Source organism: Varanus komodoensis, unplaced genomic scaffold, assembly GCF_004798865.1.
Source record: "Varanus komodoensis strain SLA01 unplaced genomic scaffold, ASM479886v1 scaffold2, whole genome shotgun sequence".
NCBI lineage: Eukaryota > Metazoa > Chordata > Lepidosauria > Squamata > Varanidae > Varanus > Varanus komodoensis.
In genome coordinates this window covers 30436108-30455819 of record NW_025335568.1, presented here as the reverse complement: position 1 = coordinate 30455819, position 19712 = coordinate 30436108, and the positions used below count along the sequence as shown (strand labels likewise).

General features: G+C 41.9%; 1 protein-coding gene across 2 annotated transcripts in view; it reads right to left on the bottom strand.

Annotated features, from left to right (window-relative positions):
- Positions 1-7714, bottom strand: part of INTU (inturned planar cell polarity protein) — a 33853-nt gene extending 26139 nt beyond the window's left edge. For both annotated transcript variants that reach the window (XM_044429350.1, XM_044429351.1), the window contains exons 1-2: positions 7566-7714; positions 2996-3582 (exon numbers count right to left, since the gene is read on the bottom strand). In XM_044429350.1, the coding sequence (XP_044285285.1) occupies positions 2996-3582; positions 7566-7696 (718 nt within the window). In that variant the 5' untranslated portion in view covers positions 7697-7714. The remainder of the gene's footprint in view (positions 1-2995; positions 3583-7565) is intronic.
- Positions 7715-19712: the final 11998 nt, after the last annotated feature.

The window sequence follows — 19712 nt, the reverse complement described above, 5'->3', positions numbered from 1 at the left end:
TAAATCCACTTTCAGAAGGTATGTGGAGACAGCAAATGAGAAGAATGCAAGCCAGCCTTCCTGAAACTGGTGTTCTCCACATTGTTTTGGATTTCAATTCCCATCAGTGTAAGGTGAATTTGATTTCCAGGCTTGAGAAGGCTGGCAAATTGTTAACTCAGGAACAGACAAAATGCTGGAAATACCAGGTGCCAGCCTTGAGGCATCCAAGGCCTTTGGGAGGAGGGAGGTGAGGATTCTCAATTGGCCTCAAGGATGCAGGAGATAACCAGCCATGACTGGTTAATGGCAGGCACCTGGAGTTAATGAGTGGCCCTTGGAGACTGGAAGTTAGGGCTATCACCCCGCAGTCAACTGACCTAGGCTGTGGGGGTGGAATAAAGCCTAAGGATTGAGCAGCATTTTGTTCTTCTCTTTGGCAAGGTCTGTTCTTTTGTTGATTCTCTGTACTGACTGCTCAGGCATCCTGTGTTTGCTGTGCTGTTAGAAGGTAGAGTTACTGTATCTAGGCTAAGATAGATGTTGCTTGTTTACTCAATGTCCAAGTGTGTCAACAAGGCTCTGGAGTTGGGTAACTGGTTGGCTGTAAGTCCTTTGTTGCTGCTGTCCAATTCCCCTTTCCTCCTCCTCTCTCACTCTTCCCTGATTTATTCTTTTAGTATTGTATGTTTTAGTCACCCTCACCCCTCTTTTTAACCTTTTAATAAAGTTGTTTGTTTCCTCAAGCTTGGGTTTGTTGTGTGCTGAATCTGGTGGCTGGCTCAGGGTTACTGACCAGGACTTCTGGGCAGGAGTTCACCCAATTGGCCAAGGGAGTGGGGAATCCCAGCTGACTTTCCATTAAAATCAGCCCTTGCCAACATAATCAATAGCCAGAAATGCTAGGAGATGTGGTTCAGAACAGCTGGGGAACATCATGTGGGGAAGGCTGATGAAAGCCCTGATCTAGTTTTGTTGTGATACACAGCCCCAAGAAACTTTAGCTGCAATTAAGCCAGATGACAAATTACAATCCACCCTTCAGATAAACAAGAATTATGAAGCATCAAAGAGCTATTTAACTTACAAATGTTCAATATAAGTTGCCAGAACACTAAAATAGCAAGTTATGGTTGGAAAATTTAGCTTGAATGCTCATCATTATATTAGTCCCTTAAAATTAAACCCAAGTATTTATTTTTAAAGCAATATGCAGCAAAAGAAAAACGAGGGGGTTCTAGATCAAACCAAACCAAACCTTCTCCTAGAAGTAAAAATGACAAAACAGAGAATGTGATACTTTGGACACATTATGAGAAGGCAAAACTCTCTGGAGAAAACAATTATGCCAGTGAAAGCAGAAGGCAGAAGAAGAAAAGGAAGACCAAATATGAGATGGATTGACTCCATAAAGGAAGTCACAGGCTTGAATTTACAAGAACTAAACAAGGCTCTTATGGAGAAGGCATTTTGAAGAGCTTTCATACATTGGGCCACCATAAGTTAGAGATGACATGATGACAACAACAAACAGCTTGCTAAAACTTCTCTTTCTGTTCTCAATACGCTACGCTAAGATATCTTTTATTTTTGACCCAATAGCAAAATCTGTTTGAGGTATTTAAACAAAAAGAGATGCATCTGGGCTTAATTATAAGTTATTTCTGCCAACTGCAATGAAACCATGACTTTTATATAACACATACATTTTGCTGCATGCCACATTTAGATAGAAAAGTACCCAGTGTTCAGTACACATATATAATTTTAAAAGTATTTTACAAAGAAATTATATACTATTATATGAGCTGGCAGAAGATGTAGTTCATTTACCGGTTCAAAGTCATAGGACTAAATTATAATAGAAGTAAAAACACACTGAAATATAAAATAGTAGTTGATGGCTTAGAAGAAGATATATCTTTCAAGCTGCTAATTTGCTTTTGAACAAACATTAGTTTGAATTCTCAACCACCCATTTTCCAGATTACCTTATGCCTAAACTAACTTTCCATAAAAGCAGAACTTATAGTCAATTCAGTATGTTTCTTTCATGGATCAGTGGTCTTTGGAATGGACTTCATTCTTGTTAACATTCAGGAGTGTTTGGTATCAGAATAACAAGCAGGAAAAGTACCATTTCTAGAATGGCACAAGGAATACAGAAATTATGTGCATAAAAGGAATTGTGTGATTAGTTTAAAATGTCCTTTTAAAATATTAATATTCTATTAATATGCATGCCAAAATACAGACATCCTTACTGAGCAGAATGTAGAGCAATAATGTACTACTCATTAATATTATTTAGGGATGCAGTTGAGAGATTTCCTATGGTAATCTCCTGCTCTAACCCAACCTGTTCAGATGTTTCTCAATTACATTTGCTCATCCATTTGTCCCTAACTGTAAAGGACAGGTACACTGAAATTCACTTTCTTCCTTCTATGCTTCTTTCAGTACATTTAAGTTTTGCAATATATGCAACATGTATATATTGGTGTACTGCCTATGTAAAAATAAAAAGCCATTTCTGTGCATCCTACCCATCCTTTTAGCATCTTTTATGAAGTCACAGCATAATGTATCAACTAAGCATAATGTGATTCCTAAAAATAAGAACAGCAATAGATTCCAGAAGTTTTGTCTACAAAAAATAGCCAAAAATCTTCCTTGATTATCATGATTGCAAGACTGAATGCTTTGTAATACTATCATAGTTAACATTCGGTGTGTACAGCAACCATATTACTAGGGTTGGAGAACTACCACCAAACATTTACTCAGGAAGAAAATCACTAGGAGCCCAGAAAGATACTGGGAACATCTCATGTTAAAATTAGGAAAAAATATTCATAATTGAATTGACTTTGTAGTGTTGAATTGACTTTCTGTGGCAAAGTCTATTATCTAAATAGGGCTCAGACTCCACAATCCAAGGCAGAGCCATATGGATGGCATCCAGCTAGAAAACCATCACCTGGAGTACTAGAATTACATAAATTATAGCACTTACCAATCAATATCTGACCGGATTTTATTGCTGAGCTGCCTGGAATCAACCCATGTACTACAAGTTTTTCTTCATCAGTGCTTAGAGACTCAATACTGTGTCTATGTTTTTCGGCTTTTCTCCATGGAGATTGATGAACAATCCCTATTAATGACTCTAAAAGCTTAAGTTGCTCCCCTGTCTCAACATTTGATAGCTTCTTTGGATTTACATAAATGCGTACATCTTTGTACCAATGCTGGATTACATTTTCCATCTTCTGAATTGAAGGTTGTTTCAGTATGGATGCTGGACCAGAGGCATGGACATCCCATTTACTACTTGCTTTCTTCTTACCACGATACTTTGATAAAAGACTTTTATTTTTTAATATTTTAGTGAACCTTTCCAGTCTGCGCTCACTTTTTTGACCTTTTTGAGATCTTTCATGAATAACCTCAGGTTCATTTTCACAAAACCTGACATGGTTCACCACAGGCACATTCAAGGATCTGTCCTGAAGAATGGTTTTTTCTTCATCTTCACTCAATTCTAGATAGAATAACTCTCCATTTTTCTGTACACTATCCAACCATTCAGGTTCAAGGTCACTGTGAAAGAAAGGGCAGAATTAGAATGGTAGGCATGGTAGGCATGTCATGAGCAGAGCTGGCTGCAGCCCCCTTCTGACTTGGTCTGCTCTATGTTCTATGTTTCTAGAATAATGAAGAGTGAAAAGGCTGAAAGTGCCCTTAGATTGCAGCCCTCTGGACCCAATTTATAATGATCTGAAAATATGTACGAGGAGGAGCATGGAATGGAAAGCTCAAAATAGCTGTCTTAATATTAGGTATGTGAAAAGTCATCAAAGAAGTGAACATATCTGAAGTATTCTTTTCACGTCCATGCCTCAGAAGCAATTGTATCCATATGGATGAGAGGTTTTCTTCTGATGAGATGCACCAGAGGCAGCTCATTTACCTGATGTTCAGTCCTTCAAATGGAGAAAATTATTTGCATTATGAACATGCAAATAAAATCTATATAGCTGGTTATATGGGGTTTTATTTATTAGCACAATATATGAAACTATTCTTCATTTGACATTGTAAGGAGGTACACGCCAAATGAGAAAATATGTCTTATTTTAAATTAATCTTGTTGGATTAATTAAGCAATTCAGATTAGAAAAAACACAGTTTCTCTGTAACATAGCAAAATAGGTAGGGAACTAGCAAGACAATCCTAGGGTGCAGTATCATCATCGTTTGAATTACAGTGTATGGGGGAAGAGTATATGCTACTCTTCTGACCCTCAACTGTTCCAAGTCTGTGACTGCCACAGAAATAAAGAACTGCCTCCCTTGCAGAACTGCCAGGGAAACCAAACAATCAACTCTGAAGAAAACAGAAGAGTCAGAAAGTGCTACTGGACATGGCTTAGACAATTAGACCAGAAGGCTATATATCGAAAATACAGAAACAAATCAATGTCAAAGTGTAAGTGATAAATACATCAGTTCCAAAAGGTGAGAATTCGAATGATCTTCAACTTTTTCATTAGTAATTTGTATTATGCAGTGTTACATGAATTCAAGAACTGCAAACGATGAACTAACAACAGGGGTAAATACAAGAAGCAACAGAATTAGAAGTGAGGAACAATGAATTCAATATTCAATTTCGGTTTTGTGCCTAAAATGCTGAAGAGACTAATCATTTTTTTCTTGAAAGAGTTTAAATTCTGAAGTCTAGAAGAATGGATTCCTTAGTTTTGTTTCATGGTCTAATTGTTCCTGCTGCTTAGGTTCCCTAGACTTTGATGCAACATTATGGAGGACTAAACCATGGATGGCATAGAGATCTGTGAACAGAGGACACATGATTATTTTTTAAAAGCTTGCACATGTGTTGGAGGTGTAGCAGGTGAGATTCAAACCAAGACTGTGACACATAGAGAGAAAAATAATCATTTCTTCAATTGAAAATTCCCAAAGCTACTATCTGCCCCATGGTGTGAAACATATCTTCACTGGAGGTATTTAAGCAGAGGCTGCAGGAATCTTGTAGCCATACCCTGAAAAGCAGAGCCTGCACCCTGCAGGGGGCTATACTAGGTGGTGTGCAGGATGCCTTCCAACTCTATGTTTCAAGAATTCTATCAAGTTTAGCTCTTCATATTATTGCAAAAGTTATCCATTTTCTAATGTCTTTAAGGGTCTCTTTGTGATCAAACTTGAGTTAATGTCTCAGAAGTGTTTCTGATTCACTTCAGGCCAAACTTTTTTTTTAATGTGTACTTGCAAATTGGGAATTTACAAGGCATACTTGCATACATATTTAGGAAATTAAATCAAAATCTACCCCAGCTGGCTTCCATAACAGTTCTGTTGGTCGCTACATAACAGGCCATACAACAGGCATATATTTTTGTCAGAGCATTGTGATCTAATAATAGCATTGTGATCAGTAAAAGCTTACATCTTGAATACTAAAGTAGTCAGTGGGATATGGTATTGATCCAAGATCAAGTCCCATGTTTGCCTGAAACCTAACATCTTATTACATTCTGTTACCACTAATGTGTTTTTATTCAAAGTCAGCAAGAAAAACATCTGAACAAATTATGTGGCAACACATTACCAGTAAAGCCATATTGGAATTTAAGAACATATAATCTTTGTTCTGTTACTAAAGCCATAGAACATTGCAAATGCATTAGAGTGTTGCATCATTTTAAAAGCAGAACATGACAGATAACATCAGGAAAAAGTATGCGATGACTGGCAATTAAAATCCTGCTGTGAGTGAGACAAACCCAAAACTTTCTTATATGAAAGGAAGAATTGGTTGGAAGGTAGAAGCTGTACCCATTGTTAATAAGAAAGCCCAATGTTAAAGAACTTCTCTGTGCATCCTCAAAGCTAGGATTTAAGACTACTTCTGGATGAGTGGTATGCATTAGTACTTGATAAGGGAAAGGCAGATAAAAGGGGACACAAAGATTAAATAAACTGCAACGGCCAGTAAAGTTGTATAGTGAAGAAAGGGCTGCACCACAGATTTAAAAAGAAGTAGATGGAGCCCTTTTACTCTTTCCTATTCTTTCTCCATCTCAGGCTCTTTATACAACACCAGCAATGCCTATGACCCATTGTTCCTTTTGTTCAACTTTAGGGAAGTTGTAAATGCACCACAATGTCCTAACGCAGGAGAAGCTACTAATCTTGTGGGAATTACTAATATGTCTAAATGAGATATAAGAAATGCTTTATGGGATAAGATCAGCATATCTCCTTTTGAAAGATGACCCCGAATGCTCACAAACAATGCATTATGGTGATGGTCATCTCCAATTGTTTACCAGATCTGATTTTCAAAGATAGATTGTCTCAGGCTTCATCTTCAGGAATGTCACTGATTCTTTCTAATGGCAATCTAAACAAGTCACATCTCCTCTGACGGTAACAAATTATTCTTAAAGTAAATTATCAGGCTCAACTGTGTGAATGAAAACTATTTCCTTTGGTTTAACCTAAAACTGTCAGTTAACCTAACTAGAGAGAAATTACAATATTATAGGAAAATACAAAAACATTATGGACTTACACCATGTAGAAGGCCCATTGCTTCCATTATGGGATTATTAATATTTTACGGAACTCCTGCATGCTGCAGTGAGTTCTCATACACAATTTACAAATTTCTCTATTTATTCTGGCATAAAATTTCCTGAAGTGCAAGAATATGACCCACTGGAACAATGGGGAGTGGGGGGAGAAAGGGGGTTAGAAAAGCAAGCTGGGATCATCAAGGAGTTACCTGGAGGTAGACATGAACATGTGTTTCTTATAAGGTGAAGTAATGGAGTGCATCTCCCCGAAGATCACTGGGGATGCGGTATAGGGTGTGTATTTTGTATTTGGGAAGAATAGTCTGGGTAGAATAGATCTTCTTATTTAATAAAAATAATCTGAGGGCAATTCATTTTAGAATAATTTATTGAGAGGTGATTTGGTGAGACTGACTTGCCGTTCTGTGAAAAAGTCATTTTGTTACAGAAGAAAACTGAAGATTCAAAGGAGTGTGTCTATCTTCTAGAGTCACCAGTGTCCCTTTCTATGAAATGCGTATTTTTTTGCAGTAGTAAATTTTATGACTGCCCATATCCTATCACACCCATTTTGTAAAACTGCCCCCCCCCCACAGACAAGCTATTTTGTGATAGCGGAGACTACAACACTTTCTCAAATATCCAAATATGCTCAGGGACTCCCAAAATGTTAGAAGCGCCTAGAGGAATCACGTCGATTCAGTCTGGGAAGATCCAATTTCATGTAACAGTGGGGAGGGAGAAGCCGTTAGCAGGTCCACAGACAGGACGTTCTCTCTTTTAAAAGTAACACAAAATAATACATTTTTACAACACTCCAAATGATCACTTATCCAGTAAACCCCAGGATGCAGAAACAAAAAACAGAAAAGGCACGAGCCCCGAATTGCACAAGCGACCAGAAAAGAGGCCAGTCCCTCTTGCATCTCGCCCTCTTCATCCAACATAACCCAGCTGCCGCCACCGCCGCCACCTCCTTACTCGGAGCTGCCCGACAGAGAGGCAGAGCACGAGCCGCCGCTCCCCGTCGAGGTGCCGCCCTCAGATTCGTTACACTCCTCGGGCGGCGGCTCTTGAGAAACCTCGGAAAGCGCCAACGACCTTTTCTCCATGGCAGGGAAAGTTCAGCTTCCTTGGAGAGACATGGCCTCCACCGCCGCCATGACACCAAAATCCGGAAGCTGGAGGGGCAGCACGTGATCCCCCGATAGCTCTCCCATTGGCACAGGCTGAGGAAGCCATGGCAACGGGAGAAGCTCTGGGTGGAAATACTGGGCGCGGGTATAAGACTTTATTCCTAGTTGAAACTCTTCCCACAGGGGAAATTGCTTTTACTGCAGTATAATCTCGTCCCGTTTAGCGCTGCCATCTACTTGTATGCTTAAGCAGAAGCAAGCTCCACGCCGCTTAATGAGTCTTACTCCTAGGTAAAGCGTGCATAAGACTGCAGTCTTAAAAACAAAATCCAGAAGTGTTCACGCAAATGTAAATTGCATTGGGGTTGTATCCAGGCACAAACTAGTCTGACTGCAAGCACAGCAAAATTCTGTCATTCATGGCTAATTTGTCCCATTGGTTTATTCTACTCTAAACATGCCTAAATTTGGCTCCAACCCAGTGGGGAAAAGGTGTTAGAGTGCTGGACTCAGGCTTCAGAGATCTGGGCTCTAGTCTCCGGTCTGTCATGAAGCTCATTGGGTGGCTTTGGCCCTGTGACTGACTCTCAGGCTAACCTACCTCTCAGGTATGTTGAGAAGATCAAATGGAAAGAAGGGCCATCATGTAAACTATGCTGGGTTCCTTGGAGAGGAAGAAAGGTGGGGTATAAACAAATAAACCTCATTGCATTCTCTGGGCTTCTAGTTAAAGTGTGATCAGCTTTGCTACTGTGTGCATGTATTTACTTAAATGCAAATACAGTTGCACTTATACAGGCTTGCTGCCCAATTAGTATGCTTTGTGTGCTTACTACAGTGTTAAACTGCAAGTATTGAAAGCCTTGTCCTTTGAATTCTGATCCCAAGTACTCCACAGCCCAATTCGGAAAAGTATTCCTACTTCCCCAACTCAGCTCTCCAGAACCCAGGTGTCCAGCCAGAAAGTAGAGGAAGAGCCTTTCCTGCCCTCACTAAATAGGGACTTCTAGTGGGGTCAGTCTAAGGAGATCTTTGGATCCTCCTGTATTTGCATGATTTTGACATGGGATTTTCCCCAAAGCAACTTCAAATTGAAATTTATATTGGTGTCTACGAATCCTCAGTAAAACATCTCAATATGAGCTTATCAGGACTGGAACTAAAGGTGCAGATCCTTTTGGATCTTCAAAAGTTTAACAGGGTGACAATCAAACCACCACCAAATCACAACAGACATACATAAAGAGGTGAGTTATTGCTTGTTGGAAGTTTTGGAAGGAAGGATCCTTTGTAAAAATTACATCCTGGTTGTGTCAGGATGCTGCTGAGAAGAAGTTAATCTGTTATCTTTATGACCATGTGATAAATGCTGGGGCAGGGGGATCATGTGTGAAAAAAATAATAATGATAAACTATTTTCCTGAAACCAACATTTGTGTCAGTGTATATGCATGCCTCCTCACTCCTTGTGCTCCCTCCTCTGACACCCCATTGTCCCTTTAACAACAGATGCCTCTCTTCTCTCTCCAGCTCCTCCCTCCCTCTCCCCCTCTCCCTCTGGTCCCTGCTCCAACTTACTTTCTCCCCACTTCTTGCTACCCCCCTGCTTGTTCCTTTCGAATTTTTGTTTCTTTAAATGCTAAATAGAGTATGTACTCAACACGCTCCTTGATAAATGTCAAGTGTAATGTTGATTGTGACTTACTGTTTGAGCAAATGGAAACATGATATAAACATTTAAGAAGTATTTTTTGCTTTATTTGTTGAGCCATAGAAGTAGTATACAGAATTGCTCCCTGTATAAGTCATATTATGTTTTCTGCTACATAAAGTCTACTCCTCAACAGTATGACCAGCACTAGGGTATATAAATTAAACTATATGAAAACAACAAGAAAGACTTCCCTTATTGCACAGTTGGTAAGAAAAGCTCAATGGAGATTTCCAGTAGCATATCTGAGTCTTTGTGTGTTGCTGGATCACTGTGTATGTGTTTGTGTACATGTGCATGGATACATGTATGTGTGTAAGGGAGAGTATGCTCTGAAAGTATCCATGGAAGTGATTCCCTTTAGATAGTTATTTTATTGTGGATATAGCAATATTAGACTTCCATTTCCAGAGTAAAGTGTGAAGGATGGATGCCTGTCCTTAAACAGCCATGTACAGGGAAGCTCCAGCCAATCAGGACTCCTCAGTGTGCATCTAAGTGCATGTTTTCTGCAGCAAGCACCACAGTAACACTGCTGTTGGTGCAGCAAACAGTTACTGCAGAAAGCTTGACCCTATTCTTAGAAAGTTTCTAAGAGTACTTCCAGTCGAGAGATCCTAACGCTAACAACCACACTGTCTTTTCTATGCAATTGATTTTCTGCAGTACGGAAAAAAGGAGTGGAATTACCAGAAGGATTACAAGAAGACATTGTTGTGATCTGGACTTCCCATAAAATTCTGTGAATGAGGCAGGACAATTTGCCATGAAGCCGATATGGAATTACCCTAGGTCAGGGGATCAACAACTTGTGAACCTCAGTATGTTGTTGGCCTATAATTCCCATCATCCCCCACCAGTGACTATGCTGGCTAGGGCTGAAGGGGGATGAAGTTTGGGGGGAGCATACACAACCTAGTACCCTCCAGATATGTTGGAGCAAAACTCCCATGATTCCCCAGGTAGCACAGCACCAAGCTGGGAGTGACTGTTGTAGGGAATGCTGGATCAGCTGATTCTTGCTAATCTAAACAGGGCAAGCAAAAAGAGAGGCTTTTGGATTAAATCTGCACATTAACTGATACTTTCTTCTTTTAGTATCAGCTTTCTCCCCACCTCTCACTAGTAATATGGCACTAACCAATGATGAGAAAGCTTTGCTCTGAACATGCACCTGGCTGTAGTAGAGAGGGCAACAAAGAAATGGGAACTGTGGCAAAATTACTCGCTGGTAGGTCACTTGAAGAGTAGACTTTGGCCCAGTCCCTTTTCGGAGTGATCCTTCAGCAAAACGTATTGCTGACTAAATTGCTGTGTTCTCCATCAACTTGCTTCTGCTTTCTACATTCTGCCTCACAGGTGCCACTAGCTCTGTCTGACCTTCTTAGCACGCTTTGCAACGTGCAGAGATTCTCTAAACTGCAGGAATCCCATGTAGAAATGGCAGTGAAAATTCGACAGCCACCATACTAACCACAAGTTTGTGGGCTGGCTGGGTGAAGGAAGTGTTCTTCATATAGCTAGTATGAAGAGAAAAGGAGAGATGTGCAAATCACCCCCTTGCATATTAGGAAGAACACACACTTGGAGAAGGCCCTGCTCCACAAAAGTTCACACTGACCTGTGCAGCAGGATGCTCTGAACCGAATCGAGATCCTCCAAATTCCTGGTGACAGGTGTGGGGATGCTCGGCTTTCTGGGGCGGAACATCTCGTGAAGAAGTCACCATCACCACCTTCTCTTCCTCTTCATTACCCGGGTACAAAGCCGTGCCTGCAGAATCCATCAGGTTTCATGCAAAGTCTTGCGGATCGCCCAGATTGCGTCTCCAGGCAATAGTCACAAGGAAGAAAGGTGAGAAGTGGACGCGGAGAAACTGAATGGCCGCTTCCTCGGGAAAGCCGGGGAATCGGTTACTCCTCGTTACGGTCGGTGCCCGGCAATCTTAACCTCCTCCGAAGATCTCCGTTTCCCAACTGTTTTCCAAGATCGGAGCCGCGGATCACAGGCCATCTGCAAATGAGAGAGGGAGAGCGAGGGAGAGCGCCCCGACCGCTACGAACTGTTTGGCGGAAGAAACTTTGCAGACTGCTCTACTGGCAAAGCAGGTGGGAGCCTCTCCGCTCTCCCTCCTCCTAAACTATTCTCCTGGGTCTTAAAGTCTCCTTGTATCCTGACAACTAGGTAGGGACTTGGGATCAACGAAGTGCCATTCCTGTAGAATTTAGTGGCACTTAGAAGCACGCTTAATAACAGGACGCCAAAGCAATTATGAGCTTTTTGAGGTCCAGAGCGGGCATTACTCGACATCTATGTCTAGCGGGTCCGTCCTTGTTTGTCTTCCCTTCGACTGTAGCGTAGATGCAAGGGCCCCAATCCAGATTAGCGAACAGGGCAGTGTTCAAGAGATGGATAGGGGCCGTGCAGCTATTCTAGAGCAAAACTGACACCAACAAGCGGAAACGCGTGGCTGCTAGCACAGATTTAAAGCGATCTTTATTTTGGACTTAAGTGAGCTATTTGTTTTTATTATTATTATTATTTTGGGGATTTTAGGGTGCACACCTCAACTCTGATCAATTCATTTATTTTAAATATTTCTAGTCTGCCTTTCAGACTGAGGGCCCATCGAAGGTGGCTTGCACCGTTAGACCCCATATGGTAAAAAACATACAGTGTTCAACTTGCAAAAAATAATGAAAATCAACAGAATTGATATAAGCAAAATCTAATTTCAGTATCACGTTTGAACATACACCTAGATAATTTTATTGTAATTTCGCATGTGTGTTGTGCATCTGAGTTTGTTATGGACCATACCTTAAATAAAAGCCCACAGCAAAAGCCACCTTACTGATGAGATACTGAGGCAACAAGTGTCTGTCTGTAGTAAGAACTTGTTCCATGCCATGCCTTCTGACAACTCCTATTTTCTGGTATCTGTAATCATACTTCTTATTTTTTTTGGAAAGCTGCAATACATTTTAATTTTATTGTTAGTGTGCAGTCTCTGAATAAGACTTCTTTGGATTTTAACCTCTACCCTGTCCTTTCTAAATGTAATCTCCATGGCGTGTGCTTGCATGTATTATTATTATTATTATTATTATTATTATTATTATTATTACATTGCATTTATATCTCACCATTTTTTTTCTTGCAAAAAACCCCAGGTAACCTGCATAGCTCTATTTTATCCCCACAACAACCACCTTGCAGGCTATGTTGAGTTGAAAGTCCATGACTGGTCCAGTGTAGGGGGATATATATTTCCTTCTATTTGTAATATGCAGTGCTGTTGCTTGTATAGCAAAATGGCACCACCCACGCATGGGAAAGAGCTCTTGGTAGGCTTGAGGAAACAACAGATTATGCAGAATCACAACAATCTTTAACGATGTGTGTGTGTGTGTGTGACGGGGGTGGATGGGCAGGGAGGAGATAGAGCAAGCGAGTGAGCAGGAGAAGTCTTAAGGGAACTGAAGGGTGTCAATGGTCACAGAATGCTGACCTGCCCTTGTGGGAGGAGAAGGGAAAAAAGCTGCACTCCTGAGCAGGCAGTACTGCAATATTTTGTTGCAAGTCCTGCTTGTCTTGATTTCCCTGCACACCAGTGTGAATACCTGTGCCTGGACACAATTGGTGTACTTCTTTCTCCTATGATTCCCCCCCCCCCACCCAACTGCCTATATAGATTGCCAATCCTGCTTTAGAAGCCATTTCAGGACTAGCTATTGCCAGGTAAATGAAACAGCAGAAGCAAGAAGCCTTCAGAAATAAACAGTGATGTGTAGCAATGGGATCTCAGATAGTGATCCTGTTGTGTAAGCAGGAGTATTACAACTACACAAAAGTGTTTCTCATCTCCTCTGTGAACAAAGCCTTCTCAATCTGGCTTTATGCATTCAGCTGTGTACATAACCATCTTACATGCTGCTCACAGTCTGCTAGGAATAAGAGCTCAGGAGACATTTCATCCTAGTATCCTTTGATACTGTTTGAGAGGTTGTTTGAAGAGGCTTTTTTTGCCTTGCTTCATCTGGCGGGACAAGCATGGGGCCTTCCAGCTCCAGCTGAAATGCGGGAGAAGGTTCAGCACTTGATTGCCTTGTGGGTGCTGTTTTATTATTATTATTTCTATATCACTCATAGTTGAAGCCCTCCAGGTGGTTTACAACAAAATGCCTGTTTAGATATAAACTAAACAGGATAGAATCTGATTAGGCAAACTAAAATTAGCACCGTGCAGTGGGAATTGGGACCATTCATCAGGCATATATATATATATATATATACCCAGTCCAAGTGTTGCATACCTGAAAGAATTATGTTATCCTTTTAGGGACAGCTGTTTTGACGAATAGACAGGAATTTAGAAGAGTCAAAATTGTGTTTGTTAAAAAAATATGTCAAAAGAAGGATTCTTTGATTTCCTACAGGATCAGGAAAGTTATTGTATTGCATTTATGCAGTACGTCATTTGTTTGTTGGGATGGAGGTCTCATTCTTGAAAGGAAAAGGGAGAGAACCATATGGAGTTAGCATTGCTCAATGCCTTGCAACTGACTGTGAAACAGTTGAATTCTATTGATATAAGTCTTAGGGGAGTGTGTGTGAGCTGAGTATTAAGGCTCTGCTCACATGAAAATCCAAGAGTGCCTCGGGTGCTTTTGGAAGCAACTAAGAAACTACCAAAAACAACCCCCCCCCCCATATACTTAGCAAGTTATCCTCAGATTTAGGAAAGTTTTAGTATGATGGTTGGAGGTTTGAGAAAGCATCATGGAACTACACTTGGTCTGCAGGTCTAGTGAAGAAAATTGCCATAAAATAACATACAGTTCATACTCAGTTCCGTATAGATGGAATAAAAGGAGCTCCCTTAAGATTTATTTTGGCTGAAGTAATAGGATTGATGCTTATGTTCTTCAGTAGAAATGCATGCTAGGATCTTCCTTTCAGAAATCTGTTGCACGAGCTCCAGCAGGACTGTTTGGTTCAGTGGCAATTATTCCAAGCAGTAAAGGAACAGTGGCTTCAAGCTTCCCATTCTCCAATCTTTTTAGCTCCATAGAGTGGCTCATTTCTTATCTTTACAAAATACCTTAGAATGTCATACACTCATTTATGACCAATGATGCAGTCAACACTTGCAGACAGATTTCATCACTGCACACTTTCCAAGTGAAAGAGTGAGGGAAATGTATAACCAGGCTCAGCTCCAGGTTTGGGGGCAGCCCTGGGCAAGCTGTCCTGACAGCATCATGGAGCCTTCTGAGAACACCTGCTCCCCACTGCAGGCCAGGCTGAGGCCCCAAGTGGGCCGCCTGCCAAGCAAAATGCATGACAGGCATATATGCTTGTGCATTCACTAACACAGCATTGCCATGACATTAGTACCGCCCTAGATATAAATATATATCTCAGAAATGTATATATCTGTTGTGTATAAACTGTAAATTCAGCTCTTAAAATACAACATGATGCAATACAATAGAGTACAATACAATACCTTCAGATGTTTAAAACAGAATACAACTGAAGTAAAAGCAGCTTGGGGAAAGAGAAAGATCCTCATCTGGCACTAAAAAGAGAACAAGTGGGTACCAGGTGAGCCTTTCTGGGGAGACAAGCCAAAATGCTCCTTAGTGGGGACCTGCATCTGGGCACCCTGAGGAGGGCCTCTGAAGATGATCCTGAAGTTCAAGTAGGTGTATTGGGGAAGAGACCATTTTTCAGGTAACCTGACCCTCAGTTGTTTATGGCTTTAAAAGTTAATGACAGCACTTTGAATTATGTCCAGAAAGGAACTGGAGGACAGTGTGGATCTCAGAGCACTGACATTATATGATCCAATTGACCAGTTTGCATTAGCAATCTTGCTGCCCTGTGTTGAAACCAATCTGTTTTCAAAGGCAGTGCCACCATGTATAGCATACTGCAGTAATGCAAATAAGAGGGTACTGTTTACTACCATGTAAATAACTGTAGTCAGGCTTTTTCTGTCCAAATAGTGTTACAGCAGCCTAAGCTAAGCTAAGGTTTTCTGCATCACTCAAGCCTCCTTCAAGAGCACCCACAAACCATGAATCCGTTCCTCTCCAGGACAAGTTGGGTCTGCTTGGTGGTGCCATTGGCAGCCAGTGATTCCTCATGGGCATATACTTCTGCTTGCTGCTACCACCAAGCCACACTTTGTCCCCATTCCCTACCGGCTGGCCAGTAGGGACTGGGCAGGGACAACACTCCAGCACTGATGCTGAGTGTAGCCAGGAAGTCACCAAATGGTTGGCTTTCTGGGGAAAGGGGGTATGGCCATCTGCGAAATCCCAGAAGGGCCAGTATTGGAGAGAGGGGGCCCAGCTTTCACACAGTCTGCTCCAATAGAGTAATTCAATTTGGAGGAGGAGGTGGAGGGGCAGAAGTGGGCAGAGGGCCTGGCAGTTTCAAGGTTGCTGACTGAAGATGCTCAGACAGAGCATGAGAACCAGCCCGATTTGGAAAGGAGGGAGATATTTTGGAACTGGGGAGATTGCAGGGAGTTCCTTGACCCTGTAAGGAAAGGAGAGATAAAGGAGACATAAAGTCCGATGCTCCTGCCATCCACCCTCATACAGCAGGCACCACCCTAATGGTAGAGTCAGAATTTCCAAAAGGGAGGGAAGGGGGGATGTTTCACTTTGTATTCACCTCTCCATCTGGGCAGATGCTTCTCCCACACCTCAAAGAGAAGGTTACTTTGATTTATGCTGTTTTGTAACTTGTTAAACTCTAATAAACAACCATGCTTCCAAGGCCTTATCGAAGTCTGCTGGAGAGGGATAATAGGGGCAGGGGAGACCTGCGCATGACTTGTTCGGGGACCTTGGGTGGGCCGTTTCTGTCATATAGCAATTGTAATCATATTCTTTGAATGTTGATCCTTATTTAGTCAGCTCAGACTTGTCAGTGCATATGGCAGAGCTATCTGTAAGCTTGGAGAAATCCCAAACTTTGCAAAAGACCCCAAATGGTCCACTGAGGTCTGAGCATATGCGTAGTAGACATGATCTGTTGACTGGCTGTTTGGGCAACCTCCATCAAGAAAAAGGATGGATAAAATGAAGTATCCTGGAAGAGAGCATAGCTGGCAAACTGGCACTTTTAGTAGGAACACCACACTTTGTAGCCTTTGGCTTCAGTCTTGTACACACTGATGCTTGCTTATAAGAGCATCTTATAAAAAGCAAGCAGATTTACTCCTGAGTAGACATACCTGGGCTTGCAAGCATGGATGATAAAACATGTAATAAATAATGTTGTAATGGTGCAATCTGGTGCCTGTTTAGGCATTAAAATGTCTACAACTCCCAATATGGCTTTGTAGGATTTTCTTTTTCTATTAAACAAGCATCAGATTGTGCCTTTAGTTAGTCAATATTGCTCTAAGCCAAACTACCATCTGTGTGTCTATTCCCCCCTGCAGTGCTTAAAATCTCCATCAGCCACTATTTCACTAGGAACGCTTGGCGGCTGCATTCCTACTGTGTATGAGCCTCAGGGAGTTGCAGAAGTAATAAACAGTCCCGCTGCATTCCTGGCTGGGATCTTAAAATACTATTAGTACATTCAAAGCCATAGCTTTGCATCAGGACTTCTATCTAGTGTGCTGAGAAATAATTGAGTAAACGATCAGGACTGATGCAAACCATTTTGCTGCTTGGAGCAGAGGACGAGATGGCACTTCTTCACCCACCCATGCCATGCACTGAAGCAAGTTGGACCAGCAGGGCAGGCCCCAGCACCTCACCGCCACTTCCCCACTGCATTCTGCCTAACTTTAGGGGACTTGTTCCTGAGAGTTTTTGCAGATGTGTGTACAGGTACATGTGTGTGGATATCAACATCTACGTATATACATATAAATTGAATGAATGTAAGTCTTACAATGTAAGAGCTGTAAATGGCTGGGGAAAAGAAAGCAGCCTCTTTTTCCTCTCCCCTGCAGAGGAAGGCAGGACGCGCTCCAACGGAGCAAAGCTCAGGCAGCCAAGGTTCCATTTAGATGCCAGGAAGCACCTCCTGACAGTCAGGACCCCGAGGGTGTGGAATGGGCTTCCACGAGAGGTGGTTGGGGCCCCATCGGTGCGGGTGTTCAAGGATAGGCTGGACGTCCACATGGTGGGCATGTCGTGAACGAAGCCGGCTGGTGCCGGAGGTCAGACTAGATGGCCCGGGAGGCCCCTTCTGACTCACTCTGTTTCTATGCATGTCTACTCAGAAGTAAATCCATTTGGTAGGGCACCTTGCCCAATAAGTGAGGACAGGATTGCAGTCAAAAAAAGCAAGTAAGGGCACAAGACGAGGGCCAGCTCCAAACTTGGAGTCTCATGTTCATCCACTGCATTCTGATCACTTGTTGCCTGCTTTCTGCAGTCTGCATTTTCACTAGATAGCCATAAAGACCTTTTTATTTAAACATCATTTCAATTGTTAAAACATATGATCTGGCCTGGGCAACTTCTTCTTCCTTCTCTTTCTCCTCCTATATTTTTATTTTATACTGATAATTTTAATTTTGTATTTGTAAATCAATGTATTTTTTGTATTGTTATATTTAATGGTAATTTATTATGTACTATTGTATTTCAATGTATTTTATCATGTTGTAAGCCGCCCCGAGGTTTCGGCAAGGGGCGGCATAGAAATGCTATAATAATAATAATAATAATAATAATAATAATAATAATAATAATAATAGTTGACTGTTTAACGATGGCATTCCAGAGGAGAAGGGAAAGAGGCAGGAATGGTTTCACGATGCCTCCTATCTCTGCCCTGTCCCCTGAACCACCCCCCTGAACCATCTCCAAGGTTGTTTTCCTGGCCCTGGAGAGCAGCCAGCACCCCTACAAGGCAGTAAGGGAGTGCTAGTTCCCAGTTTGTATGCTGGGGTGCTGCCTCCAACCTTGAACTGGGAATTCAAACTTCTGTGGTGTCTCAGACAATGTCTCTTTAATTGACTGACTGATTGATTATGTAATTAATTACTTTTATTCAGCTCAATAGCCAAACCTCTCTAGGATCATTCTCTCCATCATTAATTCACTAACCAATGTATAGATCAGTGGTGGCGAACACAGTGGGCACGCAGAGCCCTCTCTGTTGGCATGTGAGCCAAGTTGCGCCAGCATCGCCCCAGCAGCCAAGCATTGGATAACAGCGCACATAAGGGCCGTGCACATACTCGGAAAGGAGCAGCGGCGCCAGGTGATGACATCACAAGCCGCGACTCATTAGCCACGACTCATCCGAGCTTTCACATGGCCGGTAGTATGCTGCCAAGCCATTTGCTTGGACTGGCTGTGAGTTGTTTTGTCTAAACTAAAACTGCAGTTTTCAGGTTTTATTGTGTTTAGAATGGGCAGAAATGATGAGCTGTGCAGACAAAGCTACTCAAGGAAGGCCTTTTCAAAATTGCCCTCTTCTCAATGGTATTTTAGCCCTATATTAGGGTTAGGGGTGTGCACCAGGGTAGGATTAGGGTTAGAAAAATGAGGTGTCCTGGCATGGTTTTGATGGTTGGAATATGTTTGGAATGGACAGAAATGTTGAACTGTGCAGAAAAAGCAACTCAATGATGGCCTTTTCAAAATCACCCTCTTTTCTATCGAACTTTTGCCCTGTATTAGGGTTAGGGGTGTGCACCAGGGTAGGGTTAGGAAAATGAGGTGTCCTGGCATGATTTGGATGGTTGGAATGTGTTTAGAATGGGCAGAAATGATAAGCTGTGCTGTAAAAGCTGCTCAAGGAAGGCTTTTTCAAAATCGCCCCTTTGAATAGTAATTTACCCTTATATTACGGCTAGGGGATTGCACCAGGGTAGGGTTAGGGCAGTGGTGGTGAACCTATGGCATGCTTGCTACAGTGGGCATGCGAGCCAAGTCACGCCAGCATTACCCTAGCAGCCAAGCATTGGGTCACAATGCACATAGGGGCCATGGCCATGCTTAGAATGGGGTAGTGGTGCCAGGTAATGATGTCACGAGCCATGACTTATTAGCCGTGACTCGTCCATGCTTTCGTATGGCCGGTTAGTCCGCTGCCAAGGGTGTGTGTGTGTGTGTGTGTCTATATATGCTTGGACTGACTGTGAGGTTTTTTTTCTAAACTGAAACAGCAGTTTTCTGCTTTTATTGCAGTGTTGGCACTTTGCGATAAATAAATGTGTTTTGGGTTGCAGTTTGGGCACTCGGTCTCTAAAAGGTTCGCCATCACTGGTATAGATGAACAAGTGCTCAC